Genomic DNA, 19,927 nt, shown 5'->3' with positions numbered 1-19,927 from the left:
ATGCAGGCCTGCATTTTAGTTTACAATTAACCCGTTTAGAATTACAGATATTTACTCTGCGCTACTGCAAATTTTTAGATGTGATTTCAGCTAAACTTAGATTTTATTTGGTATTAAAACTGTCAGTCAGAACTGATACATTGCACATGTATCGGTTTGTATTGGTTATGGCTGCAGACATTTTTGTCTCTCTAACATAATTTCAGCCAGAAAGGGTTAATATTTACCAGAGGGGGGAAACAAAGTAGGCTACAATAAAACTCTTATGGTCATAGTCCTTACTTTCCAAAGAGATACTTTTTTTTTTTTTTTTCTGGAGCACAATACTTACATAAGTTTGCCTGGTAAGTTTTGTTAAGCACTTCTCTACTTCACATCGTGCAATAGCCTGCGATTGGACGACGAGCCTCCAGGTCTCCCCCGCGAAATGACGCAACAGCATCTGACCTCGTTTCCAACGTAAGCTGGTCGGTGGTCATACGCCGTGTAAGTTAGTAAAGCCTTTAAATATAAAGCATATTCTCAATGAGAATGTGACGTCAAAAACATCTGAATCTACACCGACTGGTTTGAAATAACACCGAGATTTTTCCTCACAAACCTCGAATGAATAACGTGGTGCAACGCGGAGCGCGTGCTGAACGCAATTGCTTAGGTTTGCTAAAAAAGTGCTACTGCGATGCGGCAGTTGTCAGGGGGATATCGGAGAGGAGGGGGTGTGATTGGCTGAAGTGGCCCTGTTGCCTTGGCGACGGCAGGGGGGGTACGGAAGCGTTGCCGTGCGGCGTGATCTCCGCGCTGCTGCGTGGATGGAGGAAGCAGCTGCTGATCTTTTGACACAGCGCGAGCGAAAGGCTACTGCATGAAAGCACGGCAGCTTTTGTCGTCGGACGCGACAGTAGAATGCACGAATGTAAGTAAACGCTTTCAATGTTGTTTATTTAAAGGGGAATCGTATATGCCATCGCGTTTTAAATCAGATGACAAGTATGAAACGTGTCTCGTGAAAAAAAAAAAAAAAAATTAGTCAATAACAAGCCATTGACCTCCCTTATTTCGGTGTTTATGTTGATTTTTGTTGTTGAACGAATTAATTATTTATTCTTTCACCTTTCGTATTGAAACGTACACTCGTTCCAAGAATCATTTTAGAAACATTTTAGACCATGTGATCTTGCTAGCTAACTTAGTTGAGTGAAATGCATGCGTTTGCCGTCGAGCTGACACGAGACATTAAACCAACCACATGCCAGTCATATTCGTCTACTTTTCCTGAATGAATACTCGAAAACAATAAGTATATCCCAGGACTTCGCTGTTTTATTTCGCGTGGTGTTCGGAAGCTCTCCGCGAAGCTCCACGCATTAGCTTGACGCTAACTGAAGATCCTCATTCTAAAGAAGACTGGCCAGCATTCTTGTGACATTATCTGCGGAAGTTTCAGAACGCACGACAGATATGCAGTCCTAAAATATTTTCAGATAAAATCACAATTCAAAACGTCAATTGTCGCTTGTAAACGTCAATTGTAAATTTGAATGCTCAAATATCAGAGAGAACGTTCGAATAGAACGCTAATCGAACTCGCCTGTAACGCCAGAGTAATGCTAAAGGTTACAGTTGAAGGTTACAAATAAATATTCAGTTTGTGGCGAGTAGTGAGAATCTAGGGCAACTATGTAACACGAGAAGTGAGGGAGGGGGGCTGTTATGTTCTTGTTTTGTTTGGCTTATTACATGTGTTGGTTGGACATAAACTTTCGTTGAGATCGAAAGCAAAGGACTGATAGTTTTGCTCGTGACTTGTTGATGAAATGCGATGTTCTGACGCAGACGTGCACTCATTATTTCCGGCTGCAGATAACGCCTGAGTGACATTGACACGTGGTCAGAGTGAACGCATAGCTGTGCTTAGGGAAGAGCTGGAGAGACGAGTACACAACTCTAGCTGCGTGTCACATGAGCACATTATTTAGTTCTGCTGTCTACTTTTGCACTTTAGACTGTAGACTCATTCAGGTCATGTTGCGTAGGCAGTGAAAAGGGTGTCTGTGTTGTTAACAGGGTTGTCATGTATTGGCTTTTATTTGCAGTATGACCACATTAGCTGTACTCACAGTGTACAGAATTCAGATGCATGGCTGGCTGTATCAGAAAGGGCACAATTGCCTTAAGAGACTTCATTAGTACCGAATCCTGTGCTAATGTAGAGAATGGCAATAGTGTCTGTGCAGTGCTGTTTTCTCTGGAGGGCTTTTGTAGGACACAGCAAATGATCCCTTGCTTATTGCTTCTCTCCTGGCATTAAACGGGAAATTAATTAGTCTCATTATGACTCTCACAATGATAGATAAGATCTGGCTCTTGGCTGTATGCACGTTGCTGTCCCCAAAATGTAGAGTGTACGAGTTTAAATCATTGTTTTTTGCTGCAAGGTTCAACCAGGTTTGCGTGTCTTTATAAAGAAAGGATAATCATTTTTAAAAAGTGTGTGTATAGACATCCAAAGCTGGCTGAATCTTTCAGTCAAAACAAAATTAAACAACTTTCATTTTGATGAGTTTGAGTGCATGACAATAAAGTGTTGAGCAGTCAACAGCAGTTTAAAACAATAGGCAGAAACACATATGCATTACAGTAAATGCTTCATTCTCTCTGCAAGAGGGGTGTAAAACAACAAGCAGCTTTGACCACAAATTTATATTTGGCAACTCTTCCTGGTTGACTGGCAAAACATTTAAACGAACATCCAGTTGCTTTCCTCCAAAGGTTATCGAACATGCTTTTTAATTGTTTTTGTAGTAAAACCCGTCAGCTTTTCCAAGCTCAATTGAAAAGCAAATCAAACTTATGTCCAAGCTTTTATGCGGCCTGTAACGACAATGCCTTTGTTTGCTGACCCCTCCTCCTTCCATCCTCTCATTATACCTCCAGCTGCACATATTTCTCATCTGCTGTTAGCCTCTTTTTGTTCCTCGATGCCCTCAACGTTAGACCAGAAGGCGCAACTCACATCCCCAGGAGGCTATAACGCTGTGGTTGCCATGGCTACATGGTGACACCGGGGCGTGGTAATCAAATATAGGCGACTGCTCTGGATTTCAGTTGCAAATGTGTGCTTTTTTTCCCCCTGCATTTGCCTGGACCGTGTCACACCTCACACCTCACGCCCACTCCAACCCCCAACTCAACCTTGGGTTCTTAGACTTGGTCTGTCACACTCCTCGTTTAGTTCTTCGTCTCCTTTCTGAAGGATTTAAGTCCGTCGAGCAGCCGGCAGGCAGTTAGGGCCCCTCTGTCCATTGACAGTGATGCTAATGTCAGGCAGTGCCTTGATGAGAAGAGCTTGCCCCCCAGTACCATAGCCTGTGTCATTGTGATCACAATAGCCTCCATTGTGTTGGTCACTCCTGTGTGAATAAACAGGGTGTGTTTAATTGAGACTGTAGGGTGTGACAATGACACGGGACGAAGTCCAGACAGCATGCTGTGAAGATTGTGCGGAGGCTTGTATGGGTGAAGGTTTGTATGCCACCACCATGGAAAAAAATAAGAAACTAGTGTGACATAATTCCGAACAAAGTCAGGCTAAAACGAAGAAAAGTTCTCTTCGGCTGGTAAACGTCTTCAAACTACCATTGGTCCATGGCAATTACGTAAATGAGTGGTGCAGGTATGACGTCACTTTATAGGTCAACCGACAGTTAAAATTCACACTGGTTCCTTCGACAAAAACCCCAATTGGATTTTTCCATAGGCTTTTGGATTATCGCAAAAAACAAGCTCTGTGATCAGTTAAAGTTTATGATACTTGCACGTTTTGTCCATCAAGATCATTTTTCACAGATAAATGCAACTTTTATGAATTTTGAAGCCTAAATGCAGTCGCCAGAATTAAAAAGCTAAAGGTAGGCTATAAACAAACTACCATGGTCGCTAGAATTCAACGTCACCATCACTAAGCTTCTGAAAACTCTGTTTTTATTTAAAAACTTTTTCCCAGAAAGTTTGAGTTAGAATAGTTTATAAGAGCACAATTATAAGTGAATTGAGTTTACCTGTTCAGCTGATGACGTTTAATCTCTCGATAGCCTCTGTAGTCCCATTTAGCCACTTGTTAGCAAGCGCCACATAACAGCTTCAAAAAATCTGGTGTTGTAATTCTGATTTTATGTCGTAGAATAGGCTGAAATGTGAAAGTATCTTGAGCTTGTGTTCACCACAGACCTTATTTCAGCCATTTAACCAAAATCCCATTAAAAAAACCCATTGACCTCGAGACGATGGAACCGGAAGTGCTAAAATTCTCATAAAAATTTCATGCTAAACTCATTTACATGTTTTGGCCTACAAAGTGATGTCATACCCGCACCAATCTAAAGGTTGGTGTGCTCTTTTGAGGCTTCACCTTCTTTTGGTTAATTTCTTCTAGGGCTGCCCCTTAATAGTTCGACTGAACGTTAGCTGACGAGAAGAGTTTTCTTCAACGAAATTTTAATTAGTTAGTCGCAGAAAAAAATAACCTCAACAGTCATGCAGTATGACAGACAGATTGTTAACATGGCTTGATTCAATCATATTTTTGCATGCAGTGCAGTGTGTAAAACTTAACATTTAATTGTTGAATTGTTCATTCACAGATTCATTCTCAAAATTCGAGTCATGTTCTTGTAATATTTGTGAATATATGCAAAAACTGTCATTGATTGGTGCTTAGTGACAGAGTTCAAACTGCGTGCTTTCCATTTAGCAAGCAAATTTTGTGATAAAAGCACCAAAATGTTGATAGCCTGAATGGTTGGTGGGGACAGACAATTTAACGCCAAATGGACTTGTTTATAAAACTCTGCATCTATTAGAGATAAATTAGAGGCTTTACGGATTAATTATTGTGAATTTGTTTCGGAATATTAAGTATATATGTATTAGCCTACATAAAGTAAAGTCGTTAAGTTAAAAAATAGGAAGCATTTATGAAATTAAGGAACTCATTTGTATGTAAATAAGATTTATTTAAATTCATTTTAATTAGGCCTACATAGTTTAATTGAAAATGAAAACATTTCTGACACAAGTTTTGAAATGTTCAATTTTAAAAACAAACTCTTTGTTCATGTGGTGTCTTTACAGCTGTGGATTACGGCTTTCAAGCTTCTAGAATCCTTGCAGCATATGAATGTTTAAGAAGCTTTAGCTTTTAAATGTGAAAACTAGCCCTGAACTAACTAACAACAACAGGGTCTTTGTACTGTATGATTTGTTAGAGTTTCTTAGAGCTTATTGTGACTGGAAGTAAATCCATTAGTCTCTGTCAGATGTCTCATTGACATCAAGGAAAATACCTGAATTCTGGATTATGCAGAGAAAAATAAAAAAAGTAGTTAATCTCCAGTAGTTTTCTAATAGGGGTTAGGTGACCTTCCTGCTGGGCTTTTAGATCAGCTCTCTCACACAGCGACAGAGATGCGCTGTGAGCCCTTGAGTCAGGACTGATACTTGACAGACCAATACCAACCGCTACAGGAATCAAGGCAGAACAGCTCTTATACCTCAGCAGAGACGTCCAATTGAAACGGGCTGTTTAAGCATGCTTAAACACGTAGAAGACCCCTTGATCTCCATCTCCAACTGTTTTATTACAGATGCACATGCTCATCCCAGTACTCTGTTCTGCAAACATCAGCGGTTCAATACTGAATAAATCCTCCTTCTAACTGATGGAATTTAGATAGAGGGGATGAAAAGGAAAAACAGGTTGTTCTTTGTAAAATCCATTAGATAATTTCACACTTTTTTTTTGTGAGGAAAATAAATGGTGCTTGCAAAAGTTGAAAAATTTGCTATTTTTTTCTTTTTCTTTTTCAGTAATCTGTTACATTCAGATGTATCTTACAATACTGAAGAAAAGGTTTGTCTTTACATTGTTTCATTGCGACTTTAACATTAGAGTGTACATAGACTATTCTGGATAATTATCAGTGACATTAAATAAATGGCATAGCTTTCCCAAAGAGCCTAGGAATTAAAACGGTAATTAGTTGTATTTCTCAGCTGCCCCTCCCATTGAAGTTTACGCATAGTGGGTTTGTTTGGGCGTATTTCTGTTTGAAGTAGTTAACCGTGGTAGAGTGTCACCATTAGCATTGTCTGTATGTGTGAATGGAGGGTTTGGTAATGGGCTGATGAGTTTGTTGAAGGGAGGTAGATTTGTCTTGCTAATGAGAGCCACCATGAGAGCAGAGATCAAGTCTCCTCCTGGGGCAGAAGGGAAAGTAGACAGTACTAAATGTTCTATGAAGGACATACTGCTGTCGTCCCTGCCCTTGAGTGACCATGAAGAAAGACATCCAAAGAGAATGGTACTGGAAAACAAAACGGCATGTGGAAATTGTCAATTCCTGCTTGTAAAAGCGAATCAACATATCCTGTATCTGAGGCTAAATCACTAAATACTGAAACTGCAACTGCACATATTATATTTTTCAAAAATGATCAGCCACTGATCAGAATCAGCTGATAATCACTTTCTTTGATTCGTATGTCTCAACTTGACGCTTTCATAAACTGATCACATTTTATTGATGCAAAATACACTCTGTAAGAGCCGAGCGGCTGAGTGGTGACAGTTTCTCAGTCTCCACCAGACTAGAGTAAAATACTAACTTGGTTGCAAGGTGTGTATACTTTAAACTACTTTATTAGATAACTCCTGGCCAATCGGCACTAGCTGCTTTTCATATACACACTGCTGCCCTCCTTCTACTCTCTTCTGAACTCTTCACCCTCTTCATTAAAGCTCTGGGTGAAGGGTTGCCAGATATCACAAAAAGAGCGAAACAAACCCTTAAAAACGCAATATAATAAGCAGACAAGACAAAACTGTACCGGGGAACAAATATCAACAATATAACTAGTATTACCCATATCCTACAGATTTAAAAGGCAGGAAATGTAATTGATTGATAAAACAATAACATGAGATCATTTAATTTTTACTTAATTTTTTCCCTGTTCATATTATTGAGTTCAAATATAATTATAATAAAAATGTAAGTTTAAAATCAAATCTAAAATCAAATCTATGCATTAGGGCTGCACGATTAATCCGCACTCAATTTGGCAAAAGCTGCGATTATTTTATGCACAGTAGGCTTGCTACGATAGCCGGTGTTCAGAGGCAATACCAGTTACATCACTTGCCCACTGCTGCACCGCCCCCTAGTGTCTTTTTTTTTATTTTATAAATCATTTAGTTCAGTTAGAGAACAGACACTACAATTAAAAAATGAACGTGTCTGCTTAATAAATCGTGAGCCGAACGAAAGTCGCAGCACAGATCAGCAACAGGAGTCAAATTTCATTAATCACGAGAGTGAGGAGCTGACTGACAAGATGATGGCGGAATATTTGGTGTCAAAGCGAAATGTAAAAGCGCCTATTTAAGCAAATTTGTCACTGTACTGTTTTGTTGTTGTGTTTTTCATTAAGAATAATAGGCTAATGAACTCACCATTCAAGCAATCCACCCCCGAATTGGCGCTAATTTGAAAGATGCCCCTTAGAATGCCCGTGTGGACGTGCAATATTTTAGTTTTGCTTTCAAATTAGCGTCCCCGCTATTAAAATTAAATAAATTTAAAGTCCCCGCTAGTTTAAAGTACCGGTGTTGTGACTCTTCAATTAACCGGTGGGAAAATATCCTCACCATCACATCCCTAATGCGCAGCTTGTAAGTGCAGCAGATCTCTGTGATCAGTAGTAAATGCTGCTCCATCTGAACGGCAGAGAGCGCTCTTGCGCAGAAACTCTAAATATGCCCCACCCCAGATTCCAGGAAATCCCTATAGGCATCATACTATTGCTGTAGCTTAATAAACAAAAGATTGAAACGATTTGATAGATTTATCTATCTATTTATCTATATGTTGTCTTTTGTTGGACAAGAGGTTCATAAATGTTTGGAAAGATGTTTTACGCGTTATAAGCGACTCAAACTCACAATGCTTTCACATGGAGCAGCATTTACTACTGATCACAGAGCCGTACGTCACTGACAAGCTGCGCATAAAAAATAATCGCAGCCTTTGCGGAAAATTTCAAATCGTTAAATGCCAAATCATTTTTAAGTGCGATCTCATGTTAATTGCAATTAATCGTGCAGCCCTAAATTGCATTAATCCGTAATGTGAAAGCTATTTTATTCTGAGTAATCATGCGGATGTAAGAAAGCTCCCTAAAAACATAGTTTACCCAAAAATTTAAGTAGTCACTTAATTTTTTTTTTTTTTTTTTAATTACCTTCTTGTCTTTCAAAACATGAATGATTTACTTGCTTCAGTGGAACACAGCAAACGTAAATGGTGACCAAAAATGAAAAGCATTTTCAGTGAATAATGGCTTAATTGTCAGTCTGCTGTTACACAAAGCTGTCATGTAGCATTGGAACACTTGAAATATATCTCAGCTATCACAAGGACTACTTTTATGGTGCTTTTTCTTTCCTTTTTGGAGTTGGACGGTCCCTGGTTTCCATCCACTTTCATTGTATGGGAACAAAGCAGCGTGCACATTCTTTGAAACATCTCTTTTTGTATTTCACTGATAAAAGAAAGTCATATAGGTTCATAATGACATGAACATGAGTAAATGATGACATAATTGTCATTTTGGGATAAACCATCTCTTTAACTTTGTGTAAAAGCTATTGTTTAGCACCTTATATTACAGTACTGTGAAAGGGATGATGTTTATATGTGTCTGGTGTTTTGAACGGTCTGAAAGAGGAAGTGGAACCCCCTCCCTGTGCCCTCCACTCTATTCTCCAGAGTGGGAGAGAGAGTGATTCAGAGCAGCACTTTATGTGATTATTTATTTATTGATGTGCTGTATGGTTTCCATGGCAGTGGGTATAATAGTGGGCAGAGAAACGTTCACTCTCCCAGTCACTCAGCCCTCTTTTACTTGAGCTGATGATTTATTTATAAATATTCTGTGTGCTTTCCATGGATGTCCATTAAAGCCATTTGCTTAGTCTGTGGCAGGTAGATTTCTGATCGGTCTTTGTGAGTTTTTCTCTTGTGTGTGTGTTTCTTCAGGTTGTGTGGGGCCACCATGCCAGCCACTGGTTGGTACTGAATGTCACTTATCCTCTCCATCCTTGTCTTTGTCTTATTATATGGCGCTGATAACAGACCTGCACGTCTTCAGTGGTTGTCTAAGAACCCTCTAATCTTGAATCTCCTCTAAGAACCCTAGAGTACACACTTTAGTTGTTCTGGTGGGGTATCGTCTTGAGGATGAGGGTCATGGCTCTCTCAGACACTTGAGTAGATGCCTAAGAGGCCCTTAACTTTGTCCTAAAGGGCCTCTTAATTCCCTCAAGAGAAAAGGTGCAGGCAGAGATGACAATGAGATCACAATGTTTTAGCGATAAAAGAAAGTGGGCAAAAAAACTCAAGATATCTTGTACTTTTCACATTTTGAAATTATGAATGTTAAAATTTTAACCAATATATATATATTACATAATTCTCTCATTGACTTCTGTTATGCTAGTACATGAATCAATTGTGGTCATATTCTAGAATCCTCCAGCAAAAATTACACACATTACCTTTGCACCAAAATTTTACAACCAAAATGTTTGGCTGAATTTTATTTTATTTTTGCAAAATCATTTAGGAGAAATGAAATCACTGATAAAAAAGGGTTAGCGCTTCTCCAAAGAAGCCTTTTGACTATGTCAGCATATTTTGTGCACTCAATGTTAATAAGCTACAACAGGTGAACATGTCAGCAGTGCCTATGTGACCGAAAATGAGCAATTATTTCCAAACGAGTGAAAAGAGTAGCAAAAGAGTTTGACTGCATTACTGAAGGACTTTACAACCCTCTACAATGCGAGTTAATCACTCGCATATGCAGTTAGCCAATGGCTAGTAAATTGTACGATTACAGTTGCCTGTAATTGAGTTAGACGCAAAAAAATAAGTTTAGCGCAGATATAATTTCATTGCCTGCTGAGCTTTACGCACTGTGGCTTGGCTGAGAGCGCTCTCTGTCGCTTTCTCTTACACACACACAGTGAGAAAAGAGAGTATATACAGGACTCATTGACAGAACTGTCAAACCAGCGCTGCGTCATCATGAAAGTTTTATCATTTGCACGTGTTTTTAAGCCTTGCCAATTTAAACATTCAAGCGCAAGAAGACGCGAAAGATAACTCGCGTGCGCTGTGCGCAAACTGCACATCCGAAGCACGTGCCCAGAAAGCCATGTCTGACAGCACGTTAAAGGGGCATTCCACCCATTTGAACATTGTTTTTTATTTAAAGTGGGTCATACATGTAGTCGAAATGTAAAATAAATTTTGAATTTGTTGCCTTCGTGACCGAGGAAAGACAAAAAATAACTTCAGGACGCATTTGTATGAAAGACAACAACTCCCACAATGCACCACATTGCACAGCTCCGCAAGCCACTCCCACTAATCCAGAAAGCGCATATCTGCCTATAAGAGAAATCACTCTTCCGTCTACAAGGCTAGCTACCACCAGAGCTTGAAATTCATTTCACACAAAATGTCTAGTTAGTTGGCGAACTCATTAGTGCATTACTCCTCGTTTGTATTTCTTTCGAAAAGGTGAATTATTGCATGGTACCTGGATGTTCAGTCAGAACATATGCGGTGCGAAACTAGGATAGTTCACAACACAAACGTCCGTGTCCTCGTCTGATTCAGAGATTTCGTCCGGGAGAAATTGTCATCGTTGAAATTCTTTGCCGCAGACGGACTCTATCTCTGTGTTCGTAGTTGCATCTTACAGTCTATGAGTTGCATAGTGAGATCACCGGCGCCACCAGTCCGCCCTAACTCGAGCCAGTCCGGGCTCCTCGTCCGCGACAGGCAGGTCTTCTGCCTCGGCTGCTCTTCGCTATAATGCGGCTTGTAAAGGTAGCCACAAACACCTGATTCAAGCATCAGACTTCCGAAATCCTCTTCTTCTATATCATATTGAGCACTTTCCTCCGCTATTGTCATAACTTCACATCTGTCTCCACAGCGCCTGTTAGCTTAGCTTCAAACAAGATGGAGGATATTGCTTTCAGTTTCAGAGAGTAAAGTCCCACCCACTGATCTGTAATAGGTCTGTAGCGTGAGCGGGTCCCGCCCCCTGGGAAAGATGAGGAACTAGTGCTTGTAGTCTTAACAGAAATCCCCCCCTCTAACACTTCCTCCTACAATGACGCAAAATGACGATTTTTGCGTCATTGTAGGAGGAAGTGTAAGAGGTAAATAACGGATTTCTCCTGTCTCAGGGGAAAATGAGAGAGTGTTGCACGACCATTCAATAGTATGACTGGGTTTCTAACAATGCAAAGCTTAATGCAAATGGGTGGAGTGTCCCTTTAATACTGAATTGAGCCCTCGTTCACGTCGTCTTGAGCTTGAACTGACAATTTCACACAAAATGATGTCAAAATGCCCATTTTGGCGAGTATCTTAGTAAACATAGTGTCTTAAGTGAACGCAAACAGTCGAGAGAGAAAACAGTAACAGTATCAGTATATTGGATCCGTGCATTTGATCTTAAAGTGTGTGTCTGTGTTTTTAATGTTAATCAAACAACAGACAGACTCACTGCAAAGAATCACTCAATGCTTTCCAAATTGACTTACTCAAACTTCATTTTCGGTTTTGGCTAAATGAAAATTGTGTTTTGGTAAATAAATAAAACCAAATATATTTGTGATTGACTGTTGTAGTAACCAGTGTTCTCTCCAATGCCCTTCACTTCCACAGACCCTCCTGGTTTGATGTGTCCGATAATAGGGATGTCTCCAGATAAGAAAGCTGAATCTCCTGGAGCGCAGGGCGTGTGTGGAGCTGGAACTCTCCCTGAAGCAGAGAGTGCTTCCAGTCCCATGGCTACCAGTCTGGACCAGATTGTTCGTACTGGAGCATTGAGTGTGGTAGCAGGCGAGTCTGAAGATGACGAGCTAACCAACCTGAACTGGCTTCATGAGAACTTGCTGCAGAACTTCACACTCGGTGGACCCGAGGCACAACCCATCAACAGCCCGTTGTTTGACATCGAGGGTGGCGGTGGATCGCCACACAGTAACACCGCCTCGTCTGCCTCCTCTGTCTCTGCGGGAAGTGAAAGAGATCCTTACAAGTCAAAGCCTCCCTTCTCTTTCTCCTTACTGATATACATGGCTATTGAGCAGTCACCCAGCAAATCTCTCCCAGTAAAGGACATCTATGGTTGGATCCTCAAGCATTTTCCATATTTCTCCAGTGCCCCTACTGGCTGGAAGAACTCAGTGCGCCACAACCTGTCCCTCAACAAGTGCTTCCGTAAAGTAGAGCGAAGCATAGGAAAGGTAAGCTAATAATAAAAGCTAATTCAAATAATATTAATACATTCTAGAATATTATTTAAATAATACTAAACACAGTTATTGACATTTATTTCTGCCTCTTTTAATTTATATATATATATATATATATATATATATATATATATATATATATATATATATATATATATATATATATATATATATATATATATATATATATATATATATTACTTTTGCTTTTTGTTAAATGTTGTTTTTAGCTAATCTCAAAACGTATATTCATGTTTTGTATTGGACTTTATAATGCCGTGAGGCCTAAATTCACTGGTACAATTTGAAATTATTAATTTTAGTTATAGTGTTTTTAATTTTGAATATATTTAGACAAAATAGTATAAGATTTTAATATGAGCAATTTATTGATTATCGGCCATGATCGATAAATGGCATTAAATAATTTTCATCTTGCCAGTATCTGCCAGAATTTTGATATATTGATGCATCCGTATTACGAAGGGGTTTATTTAGCAATAATGATCGTCTTACTGCAAATTATTTCCAAAATTATTAAATGAATGGGCTTAAAATTAGGGCTGTCAAGTGATTACATTTTTTTTTAAATCTAATTAATTACAAGATGTGCTGATTATTTTATCTAATTAATCACAAATTAATCACACATCAAATTTGTCTGAGTAATTACCCCCAAAAGATTGTTTTAAGTCGTTGTTAAATTTAAAAAGCATTAAATAGACATTACAAAAAGTGGTTTTAGAAATAAATATTTTATTAGATATGTATTAGAATTTATTACACATAAACCTTTAGACTACAAGGGCCATGTTTTCTGTCAAAAGCTGCATCTGAATTGGTATTTAGATATACAGACCAACACAGTTTGGTTACCAACATTCTTCAAAATGTCTTCTATGGTACACAAAAGAAAAAGTAATGCAGGTTTGAAACACCATGAGAGTGAGTAAATGTAAATAAACTGAATTTTCATGTTTGGGCAAATTATCCCTAAAATATGATTTTTTTTTTTTTTTTTTAAGTGATACTCAAAATAAGAAACTAAAACTGCCAGTAGGTATGTCTAAATGAGTAAGTCATTGAGCCATTCATTCATTGGATTTGTTCAAACGGCTGATTCATTCAGGAGGAATTAAGTGGCTCTCTTTATGAATGGGCCATTGAATTATTGGTTCACCCGATTTATTCGCTCAATACGTGAATTCATTCAGAAACGAAACACCAGGTGTGTTCGACTTGAAGCGGTGTTGCGCAGACCGATAGGTATATGTCCTCAATGTATCGCAAGAGCGATTCTGTCTGCTCTCAAATCGATCTCACTGTACTTTGTTGTCATATAAAATTGAGCAAAAGCAGAAAATATTGTCTAAAATATACCACAATGTTAACTTACTATTTATTGAACTTTTGTAAATCAATATCACATTTGCATTTGTGTGTTATTGCGCTCGTTACTCGTGTGATATGATAACTATATCATAAAAATTCATACAGGGGCATTTTGCCCCAATATCTTGCATTATAGGGCCATTCTTCTAACTGCATTCTATAGGCTCCATCACGCATTGAGCTGTTGCACTACTTCCTGTTCATCACCAATCAACCGTATGAAATGTAAGATGACCTGTGTAGTTCTTGGGCAGGGTGGGTAGGTTAAATGCGTTAAATAATTTTAATCGTGTTCTTTTTCCATACCTAATTAATTAAATTAACACGTTAAATCGACAGCCATACTTAAAATATTAATGAGGGTTGAAGTTATTTTTAATATGCATGATCGCAATGTGCTGTAAGAGACATGAAATCAGCAGAGTGGCCTCATTGACCTCAGAATGCTGCGACTGACCAATCACAATCAAGTATTCCAGAGAGCCTTGTAATAAATTAGAATAACATCTTTTTCTCAAGACTGGTTCACACAACATTGCTGCAGAGAACTCGCTCAGATGTTAACTAACTGGGTCAGTGTATAAAGTAGTGCAGGGCTGACTGCAGTGTGCTAACAGGCTTGTCAAGAGGGATATTGGTTTAGGGCTTTTTGAAAACCAATGTGTTCAAAGCAGGGCACGCAGCCAGTTAAATGAAGTGAGGCAGATGTTTTCATTTCTTCCATGTGAACCGTAGATGGCGAAATGATTTATGGAACGGTGAGGACAGTATGTTTCATTAACGTGAATCTGTGGGTTTCATATGTCTCAGCCTGGTGTCTGTTGCCATGGCAATGTTTCCTCTTTCCTGTTTATGAACACGGCTAGTGAAGTGAGTCAAGGTCATATTCCCCCTGCAGGACCACACCTCAGACAAAGGGTGATGAGTCCTTTATTCAAACACACACAAAACCCCCCATGCAAACACAGTAGAAGCCACCATTCCACATCCTTCCCATATGGTCATTATAGTTTCATGATGGTTCAAAATGATAGTTTTGCATTCATGATGTGTTCATGAATGTATAGTGTAGGATCAGGCAGACAGATGGTCCTGTTGTCATTTAACCTGAGCCGTTTCTTCACACCACCATGCTGAAATCATTCTTGCGCTTCTGACTCCTCCCCTCTCTGTTCCTTCTAGACCAATGGGAAAGGCTCTCTGTGGTGCGTTCACCCCGAGTTCCGGCCCATGCTGATGCAAGCCCTGAAGAAGCAGCACTTCCCAAATGCACATGCCTTCTGCACCCCTCCTGCCTCCCCTCCTAGGTATAAACACTGGCCCGATTATACAACAAATTGATAATTCTGACATTTATCAACAATGCTTGTATAGTGCTTACTAAGATTTCAGAAGTATACTCTGCAAACTGTCACAGACAAGCACTTCCAGTGTAGACAGCTTTTTTGAATTTAATGGGAGTGATTTCGTTTTTATCTGTCATGCTCTGTTCATGTTTGGTCTTGACCAAAATTTCGGTTGTTTACCAAAAAACACCACAGCTTGCTGCATTAGTATAAAATGTCTATTCAGCTGCAGTCACAGACTTACAGATGCGAGTATATTGGTGGTTAGAAATGTTGTTCATTGAGTTGTATTTAGAATATAGTGGTTCATATCTTGATTCACTGGTATTTAATTCGAGCTTTTTTTGCAGATTTGATACTCCGTTTGATTAACACCTTAAAATGCATTTTTAAATAACTTGTATCTTAGGTAGGAAAAATAAAGCATAGACAGTTTTTTGCAGCAAAACTAGCTTTTAAGTTAAGTGTATTTTGTTGCCATTCATTTGCACGTAATGTAATTTAATATTTATTTCAAATATGGTACACAAATCTTTTGCATTATAAATCAATTACCCAGCCTAGCATTTTAAAACAAATCAATATGAACTTTCCATCTTGTAGTTTTTTCCCCAAAAGGAGATTTTTAAAATGATGTACATGTATTAGCTTTAATGCAGTTATCAAAATAACAAAAGCAGTTATACATCAAAAGTTTTTATTGACTTTTAAAATGTCATTTAACTTGCATTCTGCAAAGGATTGGAAAAATGTTCAAATACTCTATCCTCAAATAATCATTAAATGTCAAAGAACAAGTTTATAAATAAATCAGCTTTTTTCATAAAATCTGTAATTTTTTTTCTCAATATGTTTTATTAGAATAATATATACATGCACAAATAAACTTAGCAGAGATCAAATCAAAGATTCTTCATATTTTTCTTTTACACACCACAATCCAACAAATATTAAAGTTACAGTTTAATATGTACAATTATACAATCTATAATTTTCTGTAGCTGTTTGGGTGTAGTAAAACACCCACTGATGCAGCAGAAAACATTTGAGTCATGCTAGCATTTAATTTTGACACCGTCCATAATTCTAACCTTAAAATCAGGAATTAAGCATAAAATAATTTAATTCGTGTGAAAATAGGATGGAGAATTGAACAAAGTTGTAACCTGGCTCAGATAAAGATAGGAATCATGTCTTGTTTGTGGCAGTTTTTCTGGTGAATAAAGAAAAAGACTTCTTAACCTTACAAAACGAAAGCAGAAATGCTACGAAAAGCACATCGTATTTTGTGAGAAAGTGTGACATGGTGGAGCAAAACTGAAACTATTTTTGGAATCAGCAAGAGTTAGAAACTAGTATTGGAATTCAACTGCGGTGTTATTAGGCAACACAAGCGATTCATGAGATAAAATTGTTTCAAGATCGATACATTCAGGATTTTTACACATGCATCAAGAAAACTAGTGAATTGTTACACCCCATTATAATATTTTACTGTTTTGAGTCTTATTCAATTAAATTGAATTGAATTTTATATATAATATACATGTAATATACATGCACATGCACACACACACACGGTTGTATTGTATTACTATAGAGGTGTAGAGAATATCCAACAGGTGTGTTTAATATCTTCTCACTCTTTCTCTTTACTCTGCAGTGCCTCGTCTCCTCCTCATCACCTTTTCACTTCAGAGCAGGGCTGTGCCCTAAAAGGTTAGTAGATTTCATCAGGTCTGTTCAGAAAATCCATGACCTGGTCACATTTTACACACCATTATCTGACATATCATCACACATTGAAGCCTATCACTCATCTCAGCTCTTTTCGTTCCGCTCACCCTGTACTTGAAGTCTACACCGTCCTCATAGATGCCATCTCTTTCCTGTATTTGGTAACCTTGACAACCAAGGCACTGGTACTTTGAAATTAGAAAGAGACTGTTTCGCTCCTGGGTGGAAGTGACTCATTCATTTAAACACACACACACACACACACACACATATACACATCACATAGTCAATATTTGTGTGCATCAAAGATTTCTTTCTCTTTACAGAATGTGATTTTGATGCTGCCACTGCCATGATGCTGTTAAAGTCTGCCTCTGAGCAGAACATTGACTCATGTAAGAGACCACCATCACATGCACCAACACCTCATTTTTTCATCCTCTGCTTCTTTTTATTCATGTTTTACATCTGGTTTATTTTAATCAAGACATGCATATATTTAACTGTTCACATAATCACAGCAATCATGTATGGTTGTAATGTATATTGGCTGTTGTGTTATTGGTTTCAAATGAGGATCATCCAATCAAAAATTTGCGTTAGAACAATCAATTTATAATGTTACAAATGATTTATATTTCAAATGAAGGCTGTTCTTTTGAACTTTCCATTCATCAAATAATCCTGAAACAATTGCAGCACATCTGTTTGTTTTTTTCAACATTGATTATAATTCAAATGTTTCTTGAGCAGCAAATCTGCACATTTGAATGATTTCAGAAAGAATCATGTAACAGAAGATTGGAGTAATGACAGCTGAAAATTAATACATTTGAACATAATAAATTTGATCTTACAATAATTCATAATACTGTCTAATCATCAGTTATCACTCTGTTTATGATTTCTCAGACCCAGACCAAGAAGGACCCATAGATCTCTCCCGAAGGGACTTGGTGGTTGTGAGTCGGGATCCAAAGCAGGATCACAACTACAGCAGCACCCCTGTCCCGCCCTGCCCTCGCCAGATGCCTCTTTCACAGCCGGTCAACTTCAGCCTGGGTTCGCACCATGATCAGGAGAGGGAAGGCCGGGCTCGATGGCCACGCAACCCGCTGCAGGGCCAGCATTTAGGGAAGAGGAGCAGGAGAGATTCTCGGTCTGACGTGGACGAGGAGCTCAAGGAGGCGGCCGGCTCGCTTCTACACCTGGCCGGTATTCGCACCAGTTTAGTCGCCTCAAGACACAAGAGCAGGAAACTCAGTAGAAAATGAACCCAATTCCCAACTCCAACTCCATCCTGTGGCCTGCCCAACCTCTCTCTTCTGGTTTGGTGTATCTTCCTTCTTGTTTGTAGTTGTTGGGGTGTTTTCTTTCCTTTGGTCTTTTAACTGGGATAGCATCCCGGTCCACTCATCAAACATGGCAATACAAACACAGGAGAGAAAAGCCATACTGACATGTTATATGTACAGAAAAGAATCCGATTTGAATGAACAGCCCACATCAGCTAGTTTATAACTGGAGGGTTTGAAGTTAATCATTAAAAAAAAAAGAGAGAGAGAGACACTGTCAAAAAGCTTCAAACTTAGAAGATTTGCATGCTTCCACCTCTAAATCAACAAACTTATTTATACGGAAAATGAATGCATGGATTTTCAAGCTCCCAAGACCTCTCACCAGAGCGGGGAAAAAAAAAGTGGAAAAAAAAAAAAAGAATAAAGAATTTTGAAAGTGCCATTGATTTTGAATCATAATATAAACATGATACAAAGAAGAAATGCAATAATTAGTTGACCTAAATACCTGTAGTTATTTTATTTTTGTACTGCTGGTTTATATATCGTGTGGTGGTGGTGACGGCATGCCCCTGGGAGCCTTTTGCTGCCGCAGTTATGATGTCAAAACCATGTGACTCCTCCCGTGCATCCTGATTGGATCAGTTTTGCATCCCCATCCTGACCACTATGACTGGAGAACAGCTTGAAAGAAAGCTTTTTGTTGCATGCCCATCAGCCTCAGTGTTTCTCAGAAGCTAGCGAACTGTATAATCAGGTGTTGTGCTATTCCACGTGCACTCACTGACTTGATTAAATCATTGCCCATGCGCATACTGCCTGCTTTTGGAGCGTGCTAAATAGCGGCCAATCAAAACAAGAACCTCTTTACCTCTATTAACACTCTCCCCTCTTCCTGCTCCTTGACTTTTTGTTGGCAAGAGCGTCACCTCTACCTGTTTATCATCTTCTTCTTGGTTCAAAATGTGTGACGAATCCTCCAGTAGGAGGTGCTGTGTGGACCGCCTCTTTCCACTGCTGCTTTTGAGACCTCCAGAGAGTGCCCAGGGCATGAGAGGAAACCAGAGACAATGTGAACTGCACAATAAACACGCCTGCAAGCTGAGACAAAGACATTCTCCCATCACTGCGGCTCGCGGATGGTGCTGATCATGGGAGAAAGGATGACAGGAACTGAAGCTGGGGAGAGTGGACATTATATTTAATGAGCTAAAGGTGATAGGATATCCAACCGGATGTGAAGTGAGAACTGTGCTACTCTGGACTCCCGGCCGTACTTCTTTTCTTTTTTTCTTTTTTTTCGTCCCCTTTGAGATCGCCAAAGTTGCTGCTCACAAAACTCGCCTGGCTGTGTGTACCCTGTGGTCCCGGACCTTTAGGTTGTTTGTTTATGATTGGGTTTTTAAGTGTTTGTTTGAGGTTACATTAGGATTTTATATACCCAAGCATGTGAAATTGTGAACTATAACTGCCACTTGCCCCCTTACACTGGCAAACCAGAACTTCTTGTTTGAGTTGATTATTATAAAACTGCCTATCCTTGTGAAGCTCTTTCCCTGTCACTTTAACCATGGCTGCCAATTCCTCCCCTCCCAGCTGTACATAGTGCTACTACAGAATGCAAGTATTAATGCAGGGAGGGGGACCGAGCAGTAGTTTTAGAATTTGAGGCCAATTCTGAAAACAGCTGCCTATTAATTATTATTGTTATTAATATTAATTATTATTATTAAGATATGGTCCACTAACTGAGTTGC

The 19,927-nt window shown here is 39.0% G+C and overlaps 1 protein-coding gene across 2 annotated transcripts; it reads left to right on the top strand.

Annotated features, from left to right (window-relative positions):
• Positions 1-571: 571 nt before the first annotated feature.
• On the top strand, positions 572-18,575 carry foxn2b (forkhead box N2b). Of its 2 annotated transcripts, XM_079850600.1 has the most exons (6): positions 572-913; positions 11,805-12,388; positions 14,972-15,096; positions 16,799-16,854; positions 17,199-17,267; positions 17,785-18,575. In XM_079850600.1, exons 1-6 carry the CDS (start codon positions 904-906, stop codon positions 18,144-18,146), a joined length of 1,206 nt encoding a protein of 401 aa, XP_079706726.1. In that variant the 5' UTR covers positions 572-903; the 3' UTR covers positions 18,147-18,575. The 2 variants fall into 2 exon arrangements, with proteins under 2 accessions (XP_079706726.1, XP_079706727.1); XM_079850601.1 differs by lacking the exon at positions 17,199-17,267 and having other exon boundaries at positions 796-913; positions 17,785-18,562.
• Positions 18,576-19,927: the final 1,352 nt, after the last annotated feature.

Source organism: Squalius cephalus (assembly GCF_949319135.1).
Source record: "Squalius cephalus genome assembly, chromosome: 19".
Taxonomy (NCBI): domain Eukaryota; kingdom Metazoa; phylum Chordata; class Actinopteri; order Cypriniformes; family Leuciscidae; genus Squalius; species Squalius cephalus.
Note: the sequence above shows the minus strand (reverse complement) of the source record. Positions and strands in the feature narration are given on the sequence as shown.

Coding starts and splice junctions, on each gene's coding strand:
- foxn2b (XM_079850600.1), top strand. Junction 15,097..16,798: donor CCTCCTGCCTCCCCTCCTAG/GTATAAACACTG, acceptor TTTACTCTGCAG/TGCCTCGTCTCCTCCTCATC. Junction 16,855..17,198: donor GCAGGGCTGTGCCCTAAAAG/GTTAGTAGATTT, acceptor TTCTCTTTACAG/AATGTGATTTTGATGCTGCC.